Source organism: Heterobasidion irregulare, assembly GCF_000320585.1.
Source record: "Heterobasidion irregulare TC 32-1 unplaced genomic scaffold scaffold_14, whole genome shotgun sequence".
NCBI lineage: Eukaryota > Fungi > Basidiomycota > Agaricomycetes > Russulales > Bondarzewiaceae > Heterobasidion > Heterobasidion irregulare.
This window is the reverse complement of record NW_009258210.1, coordinates 890,412-910,776: the sequence shown is the minus strand read 5'-3', so window position 1 is coordinate 910,776 and position 20,365 is coordinate 890,412. Positions and strand designations below refer to the sequence as shown.

At 45.7% G+C, this 20,365-nt stretch overlaps 8 protein-coding genes across 8 annotated transcripts; 6 read left to right on the top strand and 2 right to left on the bottom strand.

Moving 5' to 3' along the window:
- Nucleotides 1-161: 161 nt before the first annotated feature.
- Nucleotides 162-887, top strand: HETIRDRAFT_437391 (uncharacterized protein; the record flags this gene model as incomplete). The annotated part of the gene is made up of 1 exon (XM_009555113.1): nt 162-887. A coding segment is annotated over exon 1 (288 nt), but the record flags the coding sequence as incomplete, so codon positions are not given.
- A 737-nt stretch (nt 888-1,624) lies between these two features.
- Nucleotides 1,625-1,924, top strand: HETIRDRAFT_16962 (uncharacterized protein; the record flags this gene model as incomplete). Its single annotated transcript, XM_009554738.1, has 1 exon — nt 1,625-1,924. A coding segment is annotated over one exon (300 nt), but the record flags the coding sequence as incomplete, so codon positions are not given.
- A 6,782-nt stretch (nt 1,925-8,706) lies between these two features.
- Nucleotides 8,707-9,581, bottom strand: HETIRDRAFT_127054 (uncharacterized protein; the record flags this gene model as incomplete). Its single annotated transcript, XM_009555112.1, has 3 exons — nt 8,707-8,869; nt 8,928-9,079; nt 9,138-9,581. 3 exons carry the CDS (start codon nt 9,579-9,581, stop codon nt 8,707-8,709), a joined length of 759 nt encoding a protein of 252 aa, XP_009553407.1.
- Nucleotides 9,582-10,198: 617 nt separating this feature from the next.
- HETIRDRAFT_431127 (uncharacterized protein) lies at nt 10,199-11,416 on the top strand (the record flags this gene model as incomplete). The annotated part of the gene is made up of 5 exons (XM_009555111.1): nt 10,199-10,247; nt 10,356-10,423; nt 10,544-10,772; nt 10,847-11,040; nt 11,291-11,416. The coding sequence occupies 5 exons, from the start codon at nt 10,199-10,201 to the stop codon at nt 11,414-11,416; spliced, it is 666 nt and encodes a 221-aa protein (XP_009553406.1).
- Nucleotides 11,417-11,458: 42 nt separating this feature from the next.
- Nucleotides 11,459-11,664, top strand: HETIRDRAFT_164849 (uncharacterized protein; the record flags this gene model as incomplete). Its single annotated transcript, XM_009555110.1, has 2 exons — nt 11,459-11,502; nt 11,556-11,664. The coding sequence occupies 2 exons, from the start codon at nt 11,459-11,461 to the stop codon at nt 11,662-11,664; spliced, it is 153 nt and encodes a 50-aa protein (XP_009553405.1).
- A 213-nt stretch (nt 11,665-11,877) lies between these two features.
- mnp6 (manganese peroxidase) lies at nt 11,878-13,895 on the top strand (the record flags this gene model as incomplete). The annotated part of the gene is made up of 18 exons (XM_009555109.1): nt 11,878-11,985; nt 12,041-12,084; nt 12,134-12,153; nt 12,214-12,230; nt 12,283-12,291; nt 12,347-12,405; nt 12,461-12,474; nt 12,528-12,569; nt 12,629-12,707; nt 12,761-13,001; nt 13,053-13,106; nt 13,161-13,276; nt 13,332-13,360; nt 13,416-13,480; nt 13,532-13,642; nt 13,699-13,738; nt 13,802-13,826; nt 13,883-13,895. 18 exons carry the CDS (start codon nt 11,878-11,880, stop codon nt 13,893-13,895), a joined length of 1,086 nt encoding a protein of 361 aa, XP_009553404.1.
- A 676-nt stretch (nt 13,896-14,571) lies between these two features.
- ttr1 (tartrate transporter) lies at nt 14,572-17,194 on the top strand (the record flags this gene model as incomplete). Its single annotated transcript, XM_009555108.1, has 19 exons — nt 14,572-14,781; nt 14,845-14,902; nt 14,955-15,029; nt 15,134-15,216; nt 15,269-15,325; nt 15,383-15,436; nt 15,498-15,560; nt 15,613-15,674; nt 15,738-15,753; nt 15,808-15,842; nt 15,904-15,922; nt 15,979-16,079; nt 16,136-16,243; nt 16,300-16,350; nt 16,400-16,452; nt 16,506-16,640; nt 16,692-16,797; nt 16,858-16,958; nt 17,031-17,194. The coding sequence occupies 19 exons, from the start codon at nt 14,572-14,574 to the stop codon at nt 17,192-17,194; spliced, it is 1,551 nt and encodes a 516-aa protein (XP_009553403.1).
- Nucleotides 17,195-17,529: 335 nt separating this feature from the next.
- Nucleotides 17,530-20,363, bottom strand: HETIRDRAFT_157680 (major facilitator superfamily; the record flags this gene model as incomplete). The annotated part of the gene is made up of 21 exons (XM_009555107.1): nt 17,530-17,755; nt 17,808-17,908; nt 17,972-18,077; nt 18,129-18,263; nt 18,323-18,375; nt 18,429-18,479; nt 18,537-18,644; nt 18,701-18,801; nt 18,861-18,879; nt 18,933-18,967; nt 19,031-19,046; nt 19,109-19,170; nt 19,223-19,285; nt 19,345-19,398; nt 19,453-19,509; nt 19,574-19,634; nt 19,692-19,711; nt 19,767-19,837; nt 19,889-19,946; nt 20,013-20,107; nt 20,273-20,363. 21 exons carry the CDS (start codon nt 20,361-20,363, stop codon nt 17,592-17,594), a joined length of 1,521 nt encoding a protein of 506 aa, XP_009553402.1. The 3' UTR covers nt 17,530-17,591.
- Between the last annotated feature and the right edge of the window lie 2 nt (nt 20,364-20,365).

The following is a 20,365-nucleotide window of genomic DNA, read 5'->3' as shown; positions in this document are numbered from 1 at the left end:
CATCGCCGCACACAAATCCTAGAGCGGATTTTATGACTGCGTCAATTTGTTCTCAATTGTGCATGTCATCTAACACAATATGAAATACGGTCAACGAACGTCGGGTCATTCTTTCAGATGGAACACACTTTCAGATGCACCGTAACCACCACCTTCCTAATTCGGACCCCGCTTCATCACTGCCTCTCCCATCGTCCTCGAATCTTCACTTCCTCACCTTTCCCCTTCGACCGTGCTCATACCATGCCCAAGGATCCTGGTGAACACAGTCCCCACCAGCTGCGGGTCTCTACCTCCCCGTTAACCAGGGAGCCTCCCGCCACCCCAAGGGCAAAACCCCCCGACCTTCAGCCATTCACCAACCTCACCTCTAACCCCCTCCCGACCCATCGACCTCGACATGGAAATCTCAAATCCAACTGATTCGCACCAGGAATTCCCTACGGCCCCATTTTCGCCTGTCAATATGGACGAAGACTCTCAAATCGGGGTTCTTTTCTCCCCAATCTACATATCTTCCTCTGATTCTTTTGACCAGCAGAACAACATCGTCACTTCCTCTCTCCACTCCATCGCAGACTGGCTGGAATCTGTCAAATGGATGCTGTCTTCGGACGCAACCCCTTGGATGCTGCTACCCTGAACTCGGACTCCCTTGCCAGCGCAGCAACCCGGGTCATTCGATATTTCAATGCCGGAATCGCCGGCAGGGCCCCGAGCTCCAGGCCCCGCCTGCACAGCCTCCCCGGTCTACCAACCCTCAGCAGCCGTCTCTTCCAGTCACGCGGCCCTCTTCAGGCTCGAATGCCCGCTCTGTCACACCTGGCGGCATGTCCTACGCGAGGGCTGTTTCGCGCTCGTCCCAAGCCCCTTCCAACAGCTACACCAACTGGACGGTCTCGCGCTCCCCTTCGAGACAATCGGTATCCACCAACGACGCGTTTATCGACGAAATCATCAGGCTGTGAGAGGAGAACCTAGACCTCTCTGCAGTCGAAATCCTGACGCTCCAATGCCGCTTAGCCGCTGAACGGCCCCCCAGACCCCACCGCGTCTCCCTACCAAGAGGCGCACGACGCGCCGTCCACGTCGTCTTCTCAGGACCCAAGCCTGACCTCACTCTCCCCGTCCCGCAGTCGTCGTCCAGACAGTCAATGCCAGACTACCTGTAGAACGAAGCTCGTTCCGCGCCGCTTCAGCACTGGTCGTCCCGCCACAACATTACTATCAGGTTTGCTCAGGCCCCGGAGGAGCCTGAAATCACGGCAGTCCGCTCAGCCCTTGGAGTCTTGTTCCCGCACATCCCGCCATCGTCTTATTCTGTCGACAAGCGGCATATTATCTCTACGGTGATGTTTCACCGCCTCCCTCTCACCCACCCCGATGGCTCCCTTATTACAGCGGAATGATATACCGCAGAGCTCAAGACATCCTCTGCATGACAATCTGTACACATCCCACGCCCCCCCGTCTGGCCCAAGACAAGGACTCCCACGTCGGCACGTTATACGTCGACTTCCACGACAATGGCTTCTTGTCGACACTATGACAAGTTCTCCGCGATCCCGCCCTCCTCCAAGGCAAATCAGTTCATGCGGTCAAGTACCGCAAACAGTACTCTGCGCCCCAGTGCACCGCCTGCCTCCGATGGGGTTACCCCACCCCACTATGCCGCTCCCCCACCTATCGATGCGCCCAGTGCGCGGGCCACCACTCAGTACAGGACCACCGCCAGCTTGCCGACTGCTGCCACGGCGACAACCCCACACCCAACGGCCACCCATGCCCCCATTCCCCCTCTTGTGCCAACTGCAGCGGACCTCACAAGGCCACCGACCGCTCGTGCCCATTCTACCAGAACTGGCACAACGCCGAGTGGATCGAACAACACCAGTCAAACCCCTCGGACCAACGTCCACCCCGCGACAGGCAAGGGGCATCTAGCACTCGCCATGACATAGCGAGATCTCAAGGCCCCTCCAGGAGCCGCCGTGTACGGTTTCTTCCCTGTCCCCAGCACCTCACCCGCTGACCCCCAAGGCCCGCAGCACGCGAGTGCGCGCGGCCCGTATGCCCCTCCGTGCCAGGCTACCGCTGGCCCGTCTCGCCTTTATTAACGCAGTCAAGTATGTTACTACGTGTATTAAGCCAGAATGTAAACCGCTCCCCAGTCGTCACTTGTACATTGCTTGAGACAAAAGCAGACGAGTATGACATCATGCTTGTGCAGGAACCGTACTGGGGTTTCCTGCGCAACATTCCTTCTTCCGTGTCCAATACTGGTGAGGAGTACATGGGCACACAAGCACATCCCCACTAGACCCTCGTTGAAAGAGGAGGCCCCGCGCGTGTCGCTACATATATTAATAAGCAGCTCACGACCCTACTATCGCTCCCCCGGAGTTGCAAAACTTTTTTGTTTCCTTCATAGCGGCCTCAGATCAGTGTCTTTTCCCTCCAATCTTGGCACATACCTACTATAGCTTTTTGAAATGCAGCCTATTTTCTTTTAAAAAAAAATGAGAGAACGAGATGCTGAGGCACAAATGAAAAGGGGTGTCTAAACGTAGATAAAAACAGGGAGTTGCAACTTTTCCGACCATCGGGTCACATGCTGTTACGTTCATAATTGGACCCCGCAGTTGCGACTCCAGGGAACGCGCGGCGGAGTTGAACAAAAGTATGACCAATCATCACGCGGCGCGAGCTTCCTGTCACCCTTTCCACTGCTCGTTGCAAATATTTTGCTATGGGATGTGAGACACTTCAAAGGGAATCAAAAATACTCTGATAGCTGTCCTAAGAACTTTTTTATGGCTCATTATTTTCTTGATTGATAGTTATACACCAGGATCTGAAAGATCTTGAGCATCTCTTAGAAAATTCCTCCTCTACACTAATATCTTAGCATTTTTGCACCTTTGCATATTTTTTTCTTTCTCAAAAAAATTTATGCACCTAATGGTGGCCTATGAGAGCACCCATGAATATTTTTAAGCACACAGATTTATATAACTTTCAAAAAATGGAATGTGATCCTTATATCTCATTTGTAACTCTAGAGGAGTGATAATATGCTCACACTTAATTGACCACCTGGACATGCTTCTTATTGCCATCCCCAATGGATGACAATTAAGATACATTTTGAATGTCTACAATAATGCTAACTGTTCCACCCTTCACTATCTTAGTAATTACATCCATACTCTCCCTACTATCAACATCATGATTAGTGACTTCAACCCTTATAGTAACATCTGGGATCTGGCATATAGACACAATGACCATGCCACTGTCAAACTACTGAACCTCACTAATAGCCTGGGCCTTGTTCTCCTGAACACAGATGGCCAATCCACCCATATACCATATGCTTGAGAAATAGTGTATGTATCTACTATTATAAATCTTATCTTTGTTACTAGCCACATTATGGCTACACCCTCAACCACTTTCTCAATAGACCCTAATGGCCAGCTGCTCTCTGACTATAACCCTCTACTCCTTTCCTTCAATATAAGCCTGGAAATTTCCCCAGGATCTCTCTGCATAAAGTGAAAATTAGATGCAGAACAAATGTTCTTTGCTGACTGTATCTTGGCCATTTCCAGCCTTAACTCACCTCTTCCTCTCAAATCCAACAAAGACATCCAATGCCTCTGTGACTCAATCTTTGCTTAGATAGTGGAATCTTTTGACACTCATACAACTATTCCCTTTATTAACCAGCACTCCAAAACTTGGTAGAACAACAACTATTCCATAGTTCTTATCTGCTACTAGGAAATGAGATCAAGAGAGGACCACCACATATATTGGTGCATGATTTGCAAGGTGCAATGTCTTTACTACAACACTATCATCCATAAAGCTGCTAACAAGCAGCAAGTCTGGGATCTCATGGCATAGGCATAACCCCACCCCTTGCCCCTCTACCACAGCCTTGTCCATGATGACATATCTCTAACCTCAATGCCAGATCTCTTCAATAGACTCTAGGAATAGTTTTATTCTGCTATGGACTACCCTGTCAACCTATTAGTCATCAATATACTCTCTGACTGCCATAAATAGGACTGCCCTCCTATCTCCCTTTAGGAGTGCTACAAAGCTACAGTTGCCTGCTTATCATTGTCTGCTTTTAGACCTAACCATATCAATTAGCCCCTTATCCAGCTTATTATCTCAACCCCCTGAATCTAGGGCAGTCCTTCTTGCCCTTTACAATGAAAGTATTTTTCCCCAATTGCCTCATTAGGCTCTTATAAAATGGCACTACCTTAGACCCCTTTTATAGTCAACATCAGGGTAGGCCAAGGTTCCACCCTCTTCCCTATGTTATTTAGCCTATATTTAGCCACTGTACTACTTCTATAGATCTAGTCAGCCAATAGTGCAACTGGGACTCTTTGCTATTTTATATTGACGATAGCCTTTTGGTCACATTGTTTGTTTTACTTACACACAATTATGCAATCTTATCTAATAAGTACCACCTACTTTCTGAATCCCTTACCCAATTAGGCCTAGCTATTAAACATGATAAAATAGAGCTTTATTAAACTGCTAGGTTTATTACATAACTATAGGCATATAAAGGGGTCCCTAGGCTATTTAAATAGTAACTGTCCAACAGATGAATACTATTGCTCTTTGTTGTGCTTATGCAAGGAAGTATTTTTTACTATTGATCTTGTGTTAAACTACTAGGTTGATCACATGATTGCAGGCACATGGAGAGGGGTCCTAGGCTGTCTAAACAGTGACTATCTAATAAATAAAGAGTATTGCTCTTTGCTAAGCTTGGATAAGAAAGAATTCGTCATGATTGATCTTGTCCTCAAAGAGATGCAAGAGATGCTTCTTAATGACTTCTCAATGATCATTGTCAACTGGGCCATCTTCTCTAATCTAATAAATTACTTCAGATGGGTTCCAAGAGAGCACTCTATAAGCAGTGAATCTATGATATGTGGTAGTATAATAAGAGCAAGTGAGGCTTTGAGATAAATCCAGTGCTTTATTAGACTGGGTATAATACTTTGGATCTAGCAGAGTTTATGATATGTAAGCTAGAAAGGTAGCCAGGTGCCAGGTACAGTGTAGACATTAGGAAAAAGCTCCATATTAGATTAGCCATATTTAAGCATAAGTATAGCTATATTTTTTACCAATTACCATTAAGGATTTTTAGCTTACCCCTCTTTTAATCCTGAGATTATAAGATCTAATTAGAGCTAATTAAAGCTAATTTATTATATGGATTTTCGGAAAAATATCAACCAACCCAGCTCTATGGTTTCTTTACAACTATTACACCTCCAATCATAAAGTATGTATAGGGCTTACTAATCAAACTAAAGTCATACCTTACTATAGGCTTGCCCATCACTAGAATTGAACCAACAACCTTATACCTACACACTCCAAACTAGTGCTCTAAACCACTAAGCCACAAGGTCTAAATTATTTACTTGGTAACCTAGGTATGTTGATATGAATAAGGCAATCTCAACATTTCTAATTTTCTTACATATTTATCTTTTATCTATTTTATATATAGAGAGGTCAATAAATGCCCTAAAAATCAGGGCTAATATTTAAATTTGGGCACTAGACAATAATATCGTAAACTAATAAAAAAAATAAAGAATACAGTAAAAATAAGATTGTGGCACTTACACAATTTAGATTTGAAATGTGTAAAATTATAATTGGGTTATAGATTCCAATAGGACTATGATAGTATAAACAATGTCATTTTTACTTGCAGATTTGATTATAAAGTGAATTATAGATAATATATTCTGATTGGCTCAGATTAGTATTTTGAATAATTAGATCTAATTAAAAGAGGAGGTTTTCCAGATGTAGCTCATCACTTATTCTGAGTCTTTTCCCTCCTTACTCTTCTCTATCATGGGTGCTACACTCCTTTATTACTCTTTGACATCCTTAGGGGCTAGCTTTTCTATTGACACTCCATATTTATAGGAAGAGTCACTTGGGGTGGAATTATGGTTGCATTCCCTTATAGGACCCTGCCCTCCCCCCTCTTAGACCAAAAAGTCATTAAACTACTTGGATAGTTTTAAGTGCATGGGTGGTCAAGCATTCCAAATGATCATGTATCCTTCTGGTGGTGCCCGTAGCACCTTATACTCCACCTAGGATGCTATATGTGCCCTTAACCCCCTTGCTAGTATGATGAGTGTCTGCCCCTCATAACCACCTTCCTACTATCCACATCTATGCAAAACTAACACCTGAGTGGGGCATACTACATTGTCAAAGGTAATAAAGAGTTGTAACAGGCTAAGTGACAAGTGCATAGGTGGTAAAGGCACCCTGAATGCATTTGGAAAACTACCCCCTTGTATTAGCTCCAGATTATATCTAATAGTGTCTAAAAGTATCTAAAAGTGTTAATAGTATCTAAAAGTGTCTAATTTCCTAATTGGGAGCAACACATTGTGAGCATTGGATTGGATTCTAATTTCATGATATTAGCACTAATTCTATACTAAGAATTTTTTGATTAGCAGTAGGAAATAGTAAGTACTACTACTCTTTCAGTGAGAAAGTAAAGATGTGGCACATTCTATACTATTTTAGCACATTACTCTCCTTTATATATGCCTACACCATTATCTTGTAGCTCTTTTGCTAACTCTCCAGCTGCCTTTAAAAGGGACATAAAAAGAGAGAAATATGCATTAATGCCCCAGCCACTTTGTTGGCAGCTTGGCAGCTGCCACAAGAGGCTATGAAGACCTTAGTACCTTGGCCTTGCACACAAGATCATTAAAGTTGTCATTGTTAGCTAATGCCTGCTACTGGTCATTATAGAACACAATATGTGGGTTGGGCTTAGGGATATGCTATATGCAGCCTTATAGACCTTGTCTATTAGTACAGTGGCTAATATTATGGACCTTGTCTATTAGTACAGTGGCTAATACTGTCTTGTGTAGCACACAATCATCATCACTATTGATACTACAATTTTTAGCACTATTTATATTGTTCATTGCCTTGTTATATAGAAGATGCTCAAACTTGGTGTTTTCCTCTAGCTATTAGGCTGTGAAAAAGACAGTCATGTTGGTATATGGTGCCAGAATAATATATTTGCCTACCATATAGAAATTATATGCACTAAGCATACCAAGATCACCTCCAACAATCTTGTGTTTATTTATATATAGGCATGCCATACATATACCCTTGTCCCCACCCTCTACCTCACTAGTGGCTATTTGGAAAACCCCTCTCTCTTATTGGATCTTAATTATTTATAATCATGTTTTTGATCAAATTTGCAAATTTAGGTAGCATTGTCTATACTAGTAGAGTCCCATTGAATATTACACTCAATCATAGTTTTACACATTCTAAAAAATTGTATAAGTGCCATAATTTGTTTTTACCCTATATAAAGTGTATTATTGATTTTCCATTGGTTTATTATCTTCTTAGCTGGTGTTTAAAATAAATCCTGAAAGACCTGACTTTTTAGGTATTTATTGACCTATTTATTTATAAGATAGAGGAAAGATAAATGTTAAATAAAATCAGAGATGTTAAGGTTGCCTATATTATGTCTACTCATTCTGATTACCAAGTTTATATATTAGACCTTGTGGCTTAGTGGCTTAGAGCATTTGACCCGGGTGCTTGCATATATGAGGTTGTTGGTTTAACTCTGGCAAAAGGCAAATTTGTTATAAGGTGTATTCTGTGTTTAGGTATTTGAATAGTGCTCTAATAGACATGACTCTATAAGAAGGCTATGAGAACTGTGATGCTTGATTTATTATGATTTTTCCGAAATTTCAAGTTATAATCATTCCTAATAATTTCTAATTTAGAAAAATTATGTCTAATTAGAACAGGTTTAGAGGGGGGGTAAGCTAAAAATTTCTAATCCTAATCTTTCATAATTTAGTATAGTAGAGCATTAATTATAGCTAATTAGAGCTTAATACAAGGGGGTGGTTTTCCAGATATGATCATGCCACCTATAATGCCACTACAAAACCTACATCTGGTGGGGCTCATACACTGACACCCAGTCCACAATTAGGAGTGGCATATGCTGGAGGGACTAGCTATAGGGTTTAGCAGATACTGTGTCCTAATATTAGGAACCCAACTGCTTTCTCCAATCACCTGCCTTGGCTAGGCTGATAATCTGGGCCTTAACTAAGCCTTTAGCTTGTTATGTAGTATATGGGGCTATACTCTTTTGTATTTTCTGCTGCCACTGGTGTTACACTGTGCGGGATATAAATGCTTTGAATTATAAAAATAAAAATAAAAATAAAATAAAATAAAGATTTGACAGATGCATCGAGCATCATCCACGTGCATCTCACCAGCCAATAAGCATTCTAATAGTGGGGCGAGGGACCTTCATGTGCCAGCCAACAGCCAATCAGCGTGGCCACGAGCGATGTATAGTAGACCACTCATATCTATTCCACAGAACCCTCCCCCACTTTCAGTGGAGTCGGAGATGCCATCTTCACACAATTCATTGCCCACTCAAGTGTGGCTGACAGTCCGGGTCTTGAGTGAACCCTATACGCGCTACGATATACGTTGCCTACTCTCACACTTAAAACTGCCGCCACTGGCCTTACGCCGCGCGGGATATAAATGATTTGATTAAAAAAGAAAAAAAAGACACACTTTCAGAGCTTATTTTTGATTCCACAGCGCACTGTCCCATGCGTTATCAGCGACCAAACTGCGGTAGTAGACTACGGCATCAACCCATTCTTCTCCTTGATCATCTACACGTCGAAGCCGTCCGGCTCGGGGGATAAGTCCCGCGCGCGTGAAGCCCAACGAGTCCCAGATCCTGGAACAATCGAGATAAGGATATCCAAAGCTGATAGTCCAATAAACGGCTAACTCACTTCATGCTTCCGATGTTGCTCGTATAGACAAGATTGAACACGCTAGCCTTAAATCCAAGTTGAGGTGCATAATGAAGGTATGACTTGCCCAGGGTCTTCCCATATCCAAATCGACGGTGAGCAGGAGGTATGACGAATCCGCCATTGCAGATCTGACAGGATTGAACTATGTCAGAAGGAATCTTGCTGGTACAGGAATAGATCGCGCACATGAGAGGATCGACCGGGGTAATTTGGTTTCACATAATAGAATCCGACGACACACTCCTCCCAACTCCTCCATGCCTGAGCTTCAGCAATACCTCCTTCAATAGGAGTTCCTTCTGAGCTCGTACCCACATCGGTCGTGACTCCGATCGCGATGAACACGTCTCCCGCCCAAAAATACGCCTCGAACTCCTCACGAGTATACTCACCTACAGGTGCTTCTTGTGGATATGACGTGCCGCTGCGAACCTCATCGGAGAAGATACGGTAGGTCAACTCCTGTAGCCCCGGAAAGCTTGCAGCACTCGCAGAAGTAAGGTGATGGACAGTGATGGATGTGAACGGCGATTGAGGTCGATTCGCTGCCGCAGGTGCCAGTTTCCAAGCGGTCGACGAGAGAGGGCTGGATGGCCGTGATGAAAAAGAGATTGAGCCGTACGCAGACATGATTTCCACCTGTTATGAAAAGGAGGAGTGTACTTAGGAAGCCCTCGCGGTTGTAGCTTTCCTTAACTGTTCTTTTTTGTATTCGAGCTTTCGCTGCTCGAGTCATTGTTAGCGTGGCCGCGGCGCAAGGTCGATTTTCCTTATCGGGAAGGCACTTGCTGCTTTGTCATCACACTTCTCCCAGGCTGAATTCTCTTTGGCTCGAGCCACGATCTGCCTCAATGCTACAGTATCAGAGAGTATCAGTCTTTGCTTTTGCTTTAAACCTTTGAATCCGCGTTAGTGTCCTTGTACGCTCAATCTTTCCTTTCTCAGAGGTAATCTGCGAAGAAAGCCTCGGTATGCAGTGTAAAGCCAGGCCCAGTCGTCAACAAAGAACGATTGTCAACAGGGACTTGCACCTAGATTGAATATCGGCAAGAAGTAGCATAACTCCAGTCTTAATTTAAGATCTCAAAGTGAGTATCTTTGTATTGATGTCGGGCTCGGCATTAATCTCAGCCCAATTGAGACGGGTGCTCTGGGTTGATGCATCCTACGCTCTGTACGATTCTATTCCCATGTCTTCAAGAGGCACTTGTTTTGTCGAAGCTTCTTAGCAATTGGATGATAGAGGCATGTGTGTGTTGAAGCAACGCCATACGACATTCGTCCAGTTGGCCACAGGTAAGTACGGGATCAGTTTTCCACCGTGGTTGACTCTGAGAAGCCTTTCCATATAGGTCATTGATTTCGAACTTGACATATGGTTGTGGTCTTCTCATGGTTGAACAGCCCTGGGAGTGGTCCCTGCCTCCGGTCCTCTGACCGTTCCTGCGTTTTGTCATCGTATTATTTCTATGGTAGCTCTTCAACGTGCAGGGCAAGAGAATTCGATCACTCTACTCTCACATCCATGCATCTATCGGGGGAAGATCGCCTGAATATCATATCACATTGATATTGCGTGGGTTCTTTCGCAGGCGTCTCCTTGGACATCCCAGGCCGAGAGACTATGCATCCCCCTTATCGGTTTATGGGCTAGTCCATTGGTACCGTCATTCGATGGAGTTCCAAGATATTGGACGAGATGGATTCAGCCCAATCCAATCTCTGGTGTCGATGCGCCGGGTAAAGAAACCCAAAATCCATCGTATCGAATAGTATCCTTGTTGAGGCACCCAACTACCGGAGATAGCGGGTACAAGTCTCGTAAGCGCACCGGCTAACATCCTGAAAGCTTGGAGCTAATAAATGAGTATGATCATTATGACATTCTGATTTAGGTTTGCGTATCGTCGAAAAGAGACAAAAACACACGGATGAAAGTATGGACTACCATGAGCTCCACATGGCTTCTTCTCCTTTCCCTGGCTCGAAGAACCGGAAGACTCTGTATTGCCGAGTGTTCATTCATGTTACCGTGTCTAAAGATTCTGACCGTTGGGATAGGCGACAGTCGACTGATCATTTCCCAAAGGTGTGAATCTTGGATTGGTGTTCATCTGCATCCTCACCGTACATGGTCCCGCTAGGGCATGCGAGGCCTTGCAATGTGGCTCCAGGTCGACACCTCTCGATTGCTTCGACACATCGACATATATGTGTACGATCGCCAGTAGTAACCACAACGAAAAACTTGCCAAGTCTAACCTGCGAAGGTATCGATGTAGGTCCTCGCACTCATACCTGTTGTGAAATAACTTCAGTATCGAGATTCGTTCATCTAGAAATTCAGCCTAGAAAGCGTTAAAACTGTATGCGTTCCAGAATCTTCGCTTGTCGAGCAGGAGATTGGATTACTGTGTTTGCTCTCCAAATCTGCCACGATATGCCCGGCTCAGGATAGCCCTTGAAACCCATCCATCTACTTCTTCTGCCATTCCTTCTTCTTCAGCATGCTTTCCAAAACTCGCTACCCAATGAGAAAATATATCCACCGGTAAGTGACCTCGGTACCTTGTTATACTCTTGTCGCTGATGTAGCCCCGCCAGAGCTGCTCGGTGCCTTCATACCGTTGCGCTGGGTTGCTGTCATTCATACTCTAGCGTCGGGAGATGTTTCGTCGTGTGGATCCGTGCTCTCATTCACACCGTGCCATGATTTGAAGCATCAAGTCGTCGGTAAACTTTACCCGCCCATTGTGCTTCACGAATTCAAGTCTTTTCATTCGTCAATGCTCTGGTCATTACGAATTTACCTGTGCTAATTTATTGAGTCCTCTCAGCTTCAGAGGACAATAAAAGGGCTCTCCGCATGCCATTGAACCCCCAGTACTCAACAGGTATTCTTCGGTCCAATCACTTCAACTTCAACATGTCTTGGAAAGCCATCGCTGCTCTGACTGCCCTTGTTGTCTCTGCCATCGCTGCGCCTTCAAGGCGCGTCTCTTGTGGCGATGGAAGGACGGCTAGCAATGCTGTGGTACAATTCCATCGCCATTGATCATCCCACCAGATTCCTCACGTCCACACTACAGTGCTGCACTTGGTTCAACGTCTTGGACGACATTCAAGAGAATCTGTAAGGCAGTGTTTGATTAATCGTTACTTCAGCTCTGACCAAATCTTAGTTTCGATGGTGGAGAGTGCGGTGAGTCTCTGAACGAGAACAAGTAGTCTTACACATTTGTTTGACCGTTTGACTTCCCAGGCGAGGAGGTTCACGAGGTATGTGAAATTTTATTGTTGCCTACTTTCCCATCTGACCGATAGTCTTTAGTCCTTGCGTGTAAGGTTCCATGACATTCAAAATTCATCATAAATAAAACGTCATCGCTTCGCAGCTGACTTTCCACGATGCCATTGGCTTCTCCGAGAAGCTGACACGGGAAGGGAAATTCGGGTGGGTATTCATTTTTTCGATCTCTTTTTATATATCCTGATGTGCATCGGCGCAGTGGCGGAGGAGCTGGTATATATTTTCCTTCTTACTATCATACCTCTGCTCACAGGCTACCCTTTTAGATGGTTCCATCATGGCTTTCGCGGACATTGAAACAAATTTCCGTCAGTGATTTCCTACTGACTTTTCTCGCCTCTGGGGTTTTGATTGCCTATCATTGCAGACGCTAATATTGGAGTTGACGAGATTGTCGAGGCCCAGCGTCCATTCGCACTGGCGCACAAGGTGTCCTTTGGTGACTTGTATGTCCACAGCTTCCCACCTTTCTCACGGCACTTATGCTCCCCACCAATAGCATCCAATTTGCTGGAGCTGTGGGTGTCTCCAACTGTGCCGGTGGTCCACGCCTGCAGTTCTTGGCTGGTCGCTCCAACCACTCCCGTGTATCCCCAGACCTCCTGGTTCCAGAACCTAGCGACTCCGCCGATACAATCTTCGCTCGGATGGCCGATGCAGGCTTCAGTATCACCGATACTGTGGACTTGCTGATCTCCCACACCGTCGCGGCGCAAGATCACGTTGACCCCACCATTCCGGTAGAATCTATCCATGTCAATCAATGAAATTGATCCTTACGTTTTTACTAGGGAACACCTTTCGACTCAACCCCGAGCAGCTTCGACGCGCAGTTCTTTGTTGAGGTGAGTCAAATGATATCATTTAAATCAGGGATGTTCGAGCTAATACGTCAATAGACCCTTCTCGCTGGTAGCATTTTCCCTGGCAATGGGTCCAACGTTGGCGAAGTTCTTTCCCCCCTGGGCGGTGAATTCCGCCTCCAGTCAGACTTCGTAATTTCCAGGGATGCTCGGTACGAACTCCTCTTTTGAGACCTTGAAACTGGCCTTACATGTCGCATGTTCTAGATCTGCTTGCGAATGGCAGTCCCTCATCTGTAAGTGGATGTTTTTCACGCTCCTCCGAGGCTTACTTATATATTATTTTCACAGCCAACCACGAACGAATGGTCTCCAAATTTGAGAGTGTAATGAGTCGTCTTGCCACTGTCGGACAGGTCAGTGCTTCCGGCACTTGTATGACGATTGCTATACATAAATATCCACAGAACCCACGGTCCTTGGTTGATTGTTCCGAGGTCATTCCCGTTCCGAAAGCCGTCAAGCTTCCCGCCCCGACGCTCCCTGCTGGTAAAACTATTAGCGATATCCAGGCTGCTGTATGTGTCCATCTTTCAACCTGTGACCAATATCTGACTCTTTGTGAAATTCTCAGTGCGCGGCTACCCCTTTCCCGAGGCTTCAAGCGGCCCCTGGTCAGTCTTCGAGTCATTCACTGGCTACGTTTTGTGCTGATTTCTGTCATCCGCATTATACAGGTCCAGCGACGACCATTCCTGCAGTGTGAGTATAAATCATCTCAATTTCACCCGTTCTTGTGCTGACTTCGAGGCCATCAGTCCTCCCTCTTAGGTTTTCAGATCAATCACATTGCTTGATCTGTGGTAGACTAGGGCGGTTGAGTATCCCCTAGGTTCTTCGTTTACATCGGTTGTATCGCAACGTCCTGTATGCGCATCTGATCAATTATTTTCACTCGTTCTCGATATCACCAACCAGGTCAGCAGGCATACCAAGCCAGTCACATGAAGCGCAATGTCTCCGTCAACTCCACTATCGCAGCATCCTTTTGTTCCAAACTGAGCTTCAAATGAATCTTTTTGCTTCGGTTAAGTTATCATCTGAACGTGAACCCGATCTCAGAAGGTTATCTGAACCGATATAGAGGCAGACTGTGGTCGCCTCTCATCGCTTCGTATCATTACTGGACGTCTAATTTTGCACAATTATTCTTGAACCAGCCAATTTTAGGGTATCCCGGTTCACATTGGGGCAACGCTCAGCCAACACAACACGTGCAGGTAGACGTGCGACTCCGTCGTGAGTCCATCCGTACATGGAGTGGCCATATTTGCTGTTGACTTCTATTTCAGAACCTTCTGTAGGCCACATTGCTCGTCATTCTGTCACGAGTCCCATCCATTTTAGATCAGCGTATCGTTCTCCCGGCATTCCGTGATGGTATATGAACTCCATTGCAAGGCTCTTTTACATCTCAGCTTCCTCTTAGCATCTCACACGATCTCCAATGTCCCACAAGGATACCGGCCACATTGACAAGAAACAAGTTTTCATTGATTCCATAGAACGAAAGGTTTCAAGTATTCTGCCTGAAGATGACCGTGATGGCGAACTGCTCGGCCCTCTGAGGAAGTCTGCTGAAAAGGGATTGGTTCGCAAACTGGACATGCGACTGTTACCCACCATCGTCGTAATCTTCATTATGAATTATATTGATGTCAGTCTTCTATATTTTTGAAGTTGCATAATTGATTCCTGACTCGCGGGATTATTTCACTAGCGCACGGCAGTGACTGCCGCTCGATTGAAGGGTCTAGAGCAGGACCTCCATCTTACAGGTTTTTATTTTAAACGTATAATATCAGATTTAAGTCTCGCTCAATGAACTAGATATTCAATACAACACCATCCTCGCTGTACTGTATGCGTCGTATTGTCCTGCACAGATCCCATCCAATATGGTAAGTTCTTTACATGTCAATCAACTTCAATCATTGAGATACTACTCTCCAGATCTTGAATCGCATCACAAGGTCGATACATTCTTTCACTCTGTCTGGGCCGTTCAGCACTTCTCACTCGATTTTTCAGGCCATCGTTCTACATTGGAACATGTGTCATCGTATGGGGTTTAACCAGTACGCTCACAGGCGTACGTTGCTCAATCTTTCGAAGCGGTTAAGTCTCACATTCGAATAAAATAGGTTACTCACAATCTCGCCGGCATCATCGCATGTCGCGTGTTCATTGGATTACCAGAAGTGAGCTCGATTTTAGCTACTCGTTTGTCTGATGTGCATATGATTCACGCGCTTTAGGCCGCTTTCTACCCAGGCGCAATATATCTTCTATCAAGATGGTACACAAGAAAAGTCAGAGATAACCTGATCCCACCAGAGCTTCCGATAGTCGTGTCTGATATCACAAATTCAGGAGCTGGCTTTTCGTTCTGCAATCCTATACGGCGGACTCCTGATATCGAATGCTTTTGGGAGTGTGGGTGAAATCGCCGAATAACAATCAGATATTTGATCTCATTTATCTCTAGCTCATGGCCGCGGGTATCCTTTCCAATATGGAAGGTCGTCTGGGAATCAGAGCTTGGAGATGGTCTGTCCTATCCATGAATAATCACGCACAATATCGATTAATATTTCAAATCTTTTCTCGTAGGTTATTCTACATCGAGGCATGACTCATGATATCCGTGTCGTAAGGGTATGCGCAACTGACCCAAGTTTAGGGATCAATTACAATGTTCTTTGGGTTCTGGACAACGTGAGGTTTCAATCTCTGGTCCATGCGCCTCGCACTGACCGACGTCACCTCTACTACGTAGGTACTTACTTCCCGACTATGTACGTCCTCTCGTTTCGGCCCTGCACATCCACTCACCAGGTGTTTCCAACAATAGCCAAATAATACCCGCTGGCTTTCTCCCGCTGAGCGCCGTCTAGCACAAGTACGACTTTCAGAGGATGCGGGAGAAGCAGACGAAGATACTGCGGGCGATTCGTACGTCCGTGCCACCCTATCTCATTGTCTCGTTGGGTGAATTGAGAGCTTCGTAGAGCATGGAGTGGTTTCATGTTGGCTATCAAAGATCCTAAAGTATCCATCATGGCGGTCATGACATGTTCGCAGCTCCTTGGCCTCAGCTTCATCAATTTTTTCCCGACGTAAGTGCTTTGTGTTGGCAGCTGTTTTCGTCGACATCACCAACAATGTACCACAGATTAACGTCGACTCTGGGATTCAATACCACAATCAGTTTATTGCTTGCAGCGTGAGTTAATGATGATATAGAATCTTGCATTAATACGTACTGTACCTAGTCCTCCGTGGATTTTCGCTACCATCGTCTGCTGTATGAATGCGTGGCATGCCGGTACTATTTCCCTTCCTCTTCTCGAAAGTAGGACAATGCTGACTATATTATAGACAGAACTGGCGAGCGCTTCTTCCATATTGCAGGCTGGTGGTGGGCGGTCATACTGGGGTACATTATCGGTCTCACGACCATGTCTACCGGGGGCCGTTACGTTGCGATGTTTCTCATGGCAGCGGGGTATGCAGGTGCGATTTGTTCTTGATCCCCGAAAGGCTTCTATCAAGGCTTATGTGAAGGTTTTGCGCTCACAATGGTATGGGTGTCCAACGCAATACCACGCCCACCTGCGAAACGGTCTGCCGCCATTGGCATCGTGAATGGCTTCGGAAATATCGGAAACCTGTACGTAGTGCTACTCTGAGATCCTTTTTGATATTCCTGAGAATCCTTGTGCAACGCCAGAATCGGATCGTTTACTTGGAAAGCAGAATGGGGCCCTGAATATCACCCTTCGATGTTCATAAGTCTTGCAGCGCTGGCCTTCAGTTCCCTGCTAGCCCTTGGTTCGTCTTACGTTTTGTTGCCTAGTTGCATATGCCATACATGTGACCTACATTGATGTTCGTCCGATGCAGTCGTACGCCAGATGCTCGTTCATGAAAACGCAAGATTGAAAGCGTCAGAACTTGTCACCATTAGCGATGGAGACCGCGAGCGGATTCAAGATGCAGCACGACTGGAAGGGATCTCAGTGGCGGAGGCGATGGAGAGGAAGAAAGGGTTCAGATATCTGTATTAATTTGGTGTCGGAAGAGTTGAACTTCGAGGCCGATGACTGATGAATGAGTTTTCGATCTGTAATTGTATCATCGTACGTACCTAAAATATTGTCGTATGGGTTTCTGCCATTTGGGGCTCTCATTTACTTCGACGGCGATTGACAGAACATCATTCCCTTGATTGAGTCTCCTAGTTAGGCCGTGGGGGTCGAATCAGGTATTCAGGTATTTGCCTTTGTATTCGAGTGAGAGGGCATCATTGATACGGATCTGTGAGTGACTTCGGGTTCAATGTGGAGGCCGCAAGGCAGGGATAGAGCTAGGGAGATCAAACGGACTTGACTCAGTGACTTTTAATCATTAATGCTGCCACGTCGAATTGAATCAGGCTCAACGAATAGATTGTACACACGCCAGTCAGTAAAAATATCTGAATCCTGTCTTCCTCTTCATCGCCTCTTCAGTTGAGATCCCCCCAAGCCTTGCTGCCTCTTCAACCCGTTCACGGCCTCCATTGTCGAGAGCGCCAAGTTCTGTGACTTTGAGTTTATTATTTTCACGGATAAGCATCTGGCGTATCTCTGCAGTGGGTGAAGGTCAATGTAGTCACGCGGAGACATTCTTAAAACATACCAAGTGCAAGCAAAGAACTGAAGGTCAGCGCCGCAATGCCTATTAACATCGAGGGGCGATACTCAGGACCCCATTCCGCTTTCCAAGTAAATGATCCGATCCTGTCATGGTGCAAAAAATTCGATCAACAACTGAAGCAGGCCGTTGAGAGTGAGAGCACTTACAGACTCCCTATGTTCCCGAAGCCATTCACGATGCCAATGGCGGCAGACCGTTTCGCAGGTGGGCGTGGTATTGCGTTGGCCACCCATACCATTGTGAGCGCAGCACCTACATAAGCGTCTCAATAGAAGTCTTTCAGGGATCAAGAACAAATCGCACCCGCATACCCCGCTGCCATGAGAAACATCGCAACGTAACGGCCCCCGGTAGACATGGTCGTGAGACCGATAATGTACCCCAGTATGACCGCCCACCACCAGCCTGCGATGTGGAAGAAGCGTTCACCAGTTCTGTCTAAGTTTTAGACAATCGTAAGTTGCGTCTATAATTTTAAAACAGTTCAAGAAACCTACCTGCATGCCATGCGTTCACCCAGCAGAGGATGGCGGCGAAAATCCACGGAGTGCTAAGGAAACTTTGTAGGCATAAGTTAGAGGTTCTGTAACATTATTCACTCACGCTGCAAGCAACAGACTAATGGTAGTGTTGAACCCGAGTGTCGCTGTTAGCCTATCATACCCCACGACCCTGAGGACAATATCGAAGCCGGTGATAAAATTTTCTTACGTCGGGAAGAAGTTGATGAAACTGCAGCCGAGGAGCTGCGAGCACGTCATTACCGCCATTATGGACACTTTGGGATCTTTCATCGCCAACATAAAACCATTCCAGGCCCTACAGAAAGGTCGATTTAGCCTATGGGGAGCTTATATACGGTGGAACAAACGGACGAATCTACTGCGGTATCCTGGTCTGCTTCGCCTACATCTTCCGAAAGCCGCACTTGTGCAAGGCGGCGTTCAGCTGACGAGAGCCAGCGGGTGTTATTGGGCTATTAGCCATGGAGAAAACGATGAGATGATGACGATATGTCGGCGACAAGGAGCGTACATGGTCTGGAAGTAAGTACCTGTACAAAAACGTCGATGCAAGTCTACAATACCAATGATTTCAATTGCTCACATTGTCAAGATTCCTACGAGCATCGTGATTGACCCCTAGTATCGTGTCAGTCATGCTTTCCACGGCCTCAGGATATTAATTGACACAATGTGGCATACCTCGATGTAGAACAGCCTGCAAAGTCGAAGATACAGTGTATGCTCACGATGTATAGATATAGGTAAATTGAGACGAACCATCTCCAAGATGTGATTCCAAGGCGACCTTCCATGCCTGAAAGAATACCTGCAGCCATGAGCTAGGTGCAAATGAGACCAAACAGTCAAGCTGTTTACAGCGATATGACTTACACTACCGAAAGCGTTTGATATAAGGAGACCACTGTAAAGAATGGCCGAACGGAAAGCTAGCTCCTGAATTTGGGACATCAATTACATCCTGTGGAAGCTGAGAGTGGTGCGCCATCCTTCACTTTATTCGTGTACCATCGCGATAGAAGATACATGGCTCCAGGATAAAAAGCGGCCTAGGACGCGTAAATCGAAATGTACGTGAGGCGGATGGTCGTGATCTTACTTACTTCCGGTAATCCAATGAACACGCGACATACAAGGATTCCGGTAAAGTTGTGGGTCACCTATCTGCGCTGTGAGCCTTGAGACCCTACAGCCGCTGAGTGCGGCGACATTTAACAAACGTACGCCTGTGAGGGTACTGGTCAAGCCCCATATGATGACACACGTTCCAATGTAGAGTGATGGCCTGTAATATTGTATGAACAGTGCCAGACAATCTTAGTGGAACAAGAAAGATTGTGACCTCGCGAATCGATTCAAGATCTATGAGAAAAGATGCATCAGTCACTGAAAGCTGTGGACTTCTAAAAGTACTCACGATGGTAGATGGGATTTGTGCGGGACAATATGACGCGTATAGTACTGCGAGGACTATATTGTATTGAATATCTGTGTCGTAAAGTTATTAGAAATCCGATTCATAACAGCGAAGTACAAAACCTGTTAAGCCAAGGTCCTCCTCTAGACCCTTGAGCCGGGCCGCGGTGACTGCAGTACGCTAGGCGAACAAAAATCATCAACGTCAGAGTTGAGGTATCGAGTTGAAGACTGAAGAAGGACCTACATCGATGTAATTCATTATGAAAATCACGACAATGATGGGCAGCAATCGCGTATCTACTTTACGCACCAAAATTTTCTCCGCAGATTGTCTTCGATCTCCGAGCAATTCGCCATCGTCTCCTAGAAGTGCGCCGGAGACCTCTTGTTTCCTGGAATCGACAGAGGTTCCGATTAGTTTCTTGTCAGCATGCTCGGTATCGCTGAGAGACATCGAGGTCAATGGGAGACGACAAAGGGGCAGCAGAGGTCCCAGCGACTCACCTGATCCAACACTCGCGGAACGCCGAAAGCTGAACGTTGAGCGCTGAAGCTGAGCAAATGGGGATTTGGGAGAGGACTCGTGACCGTTCATTT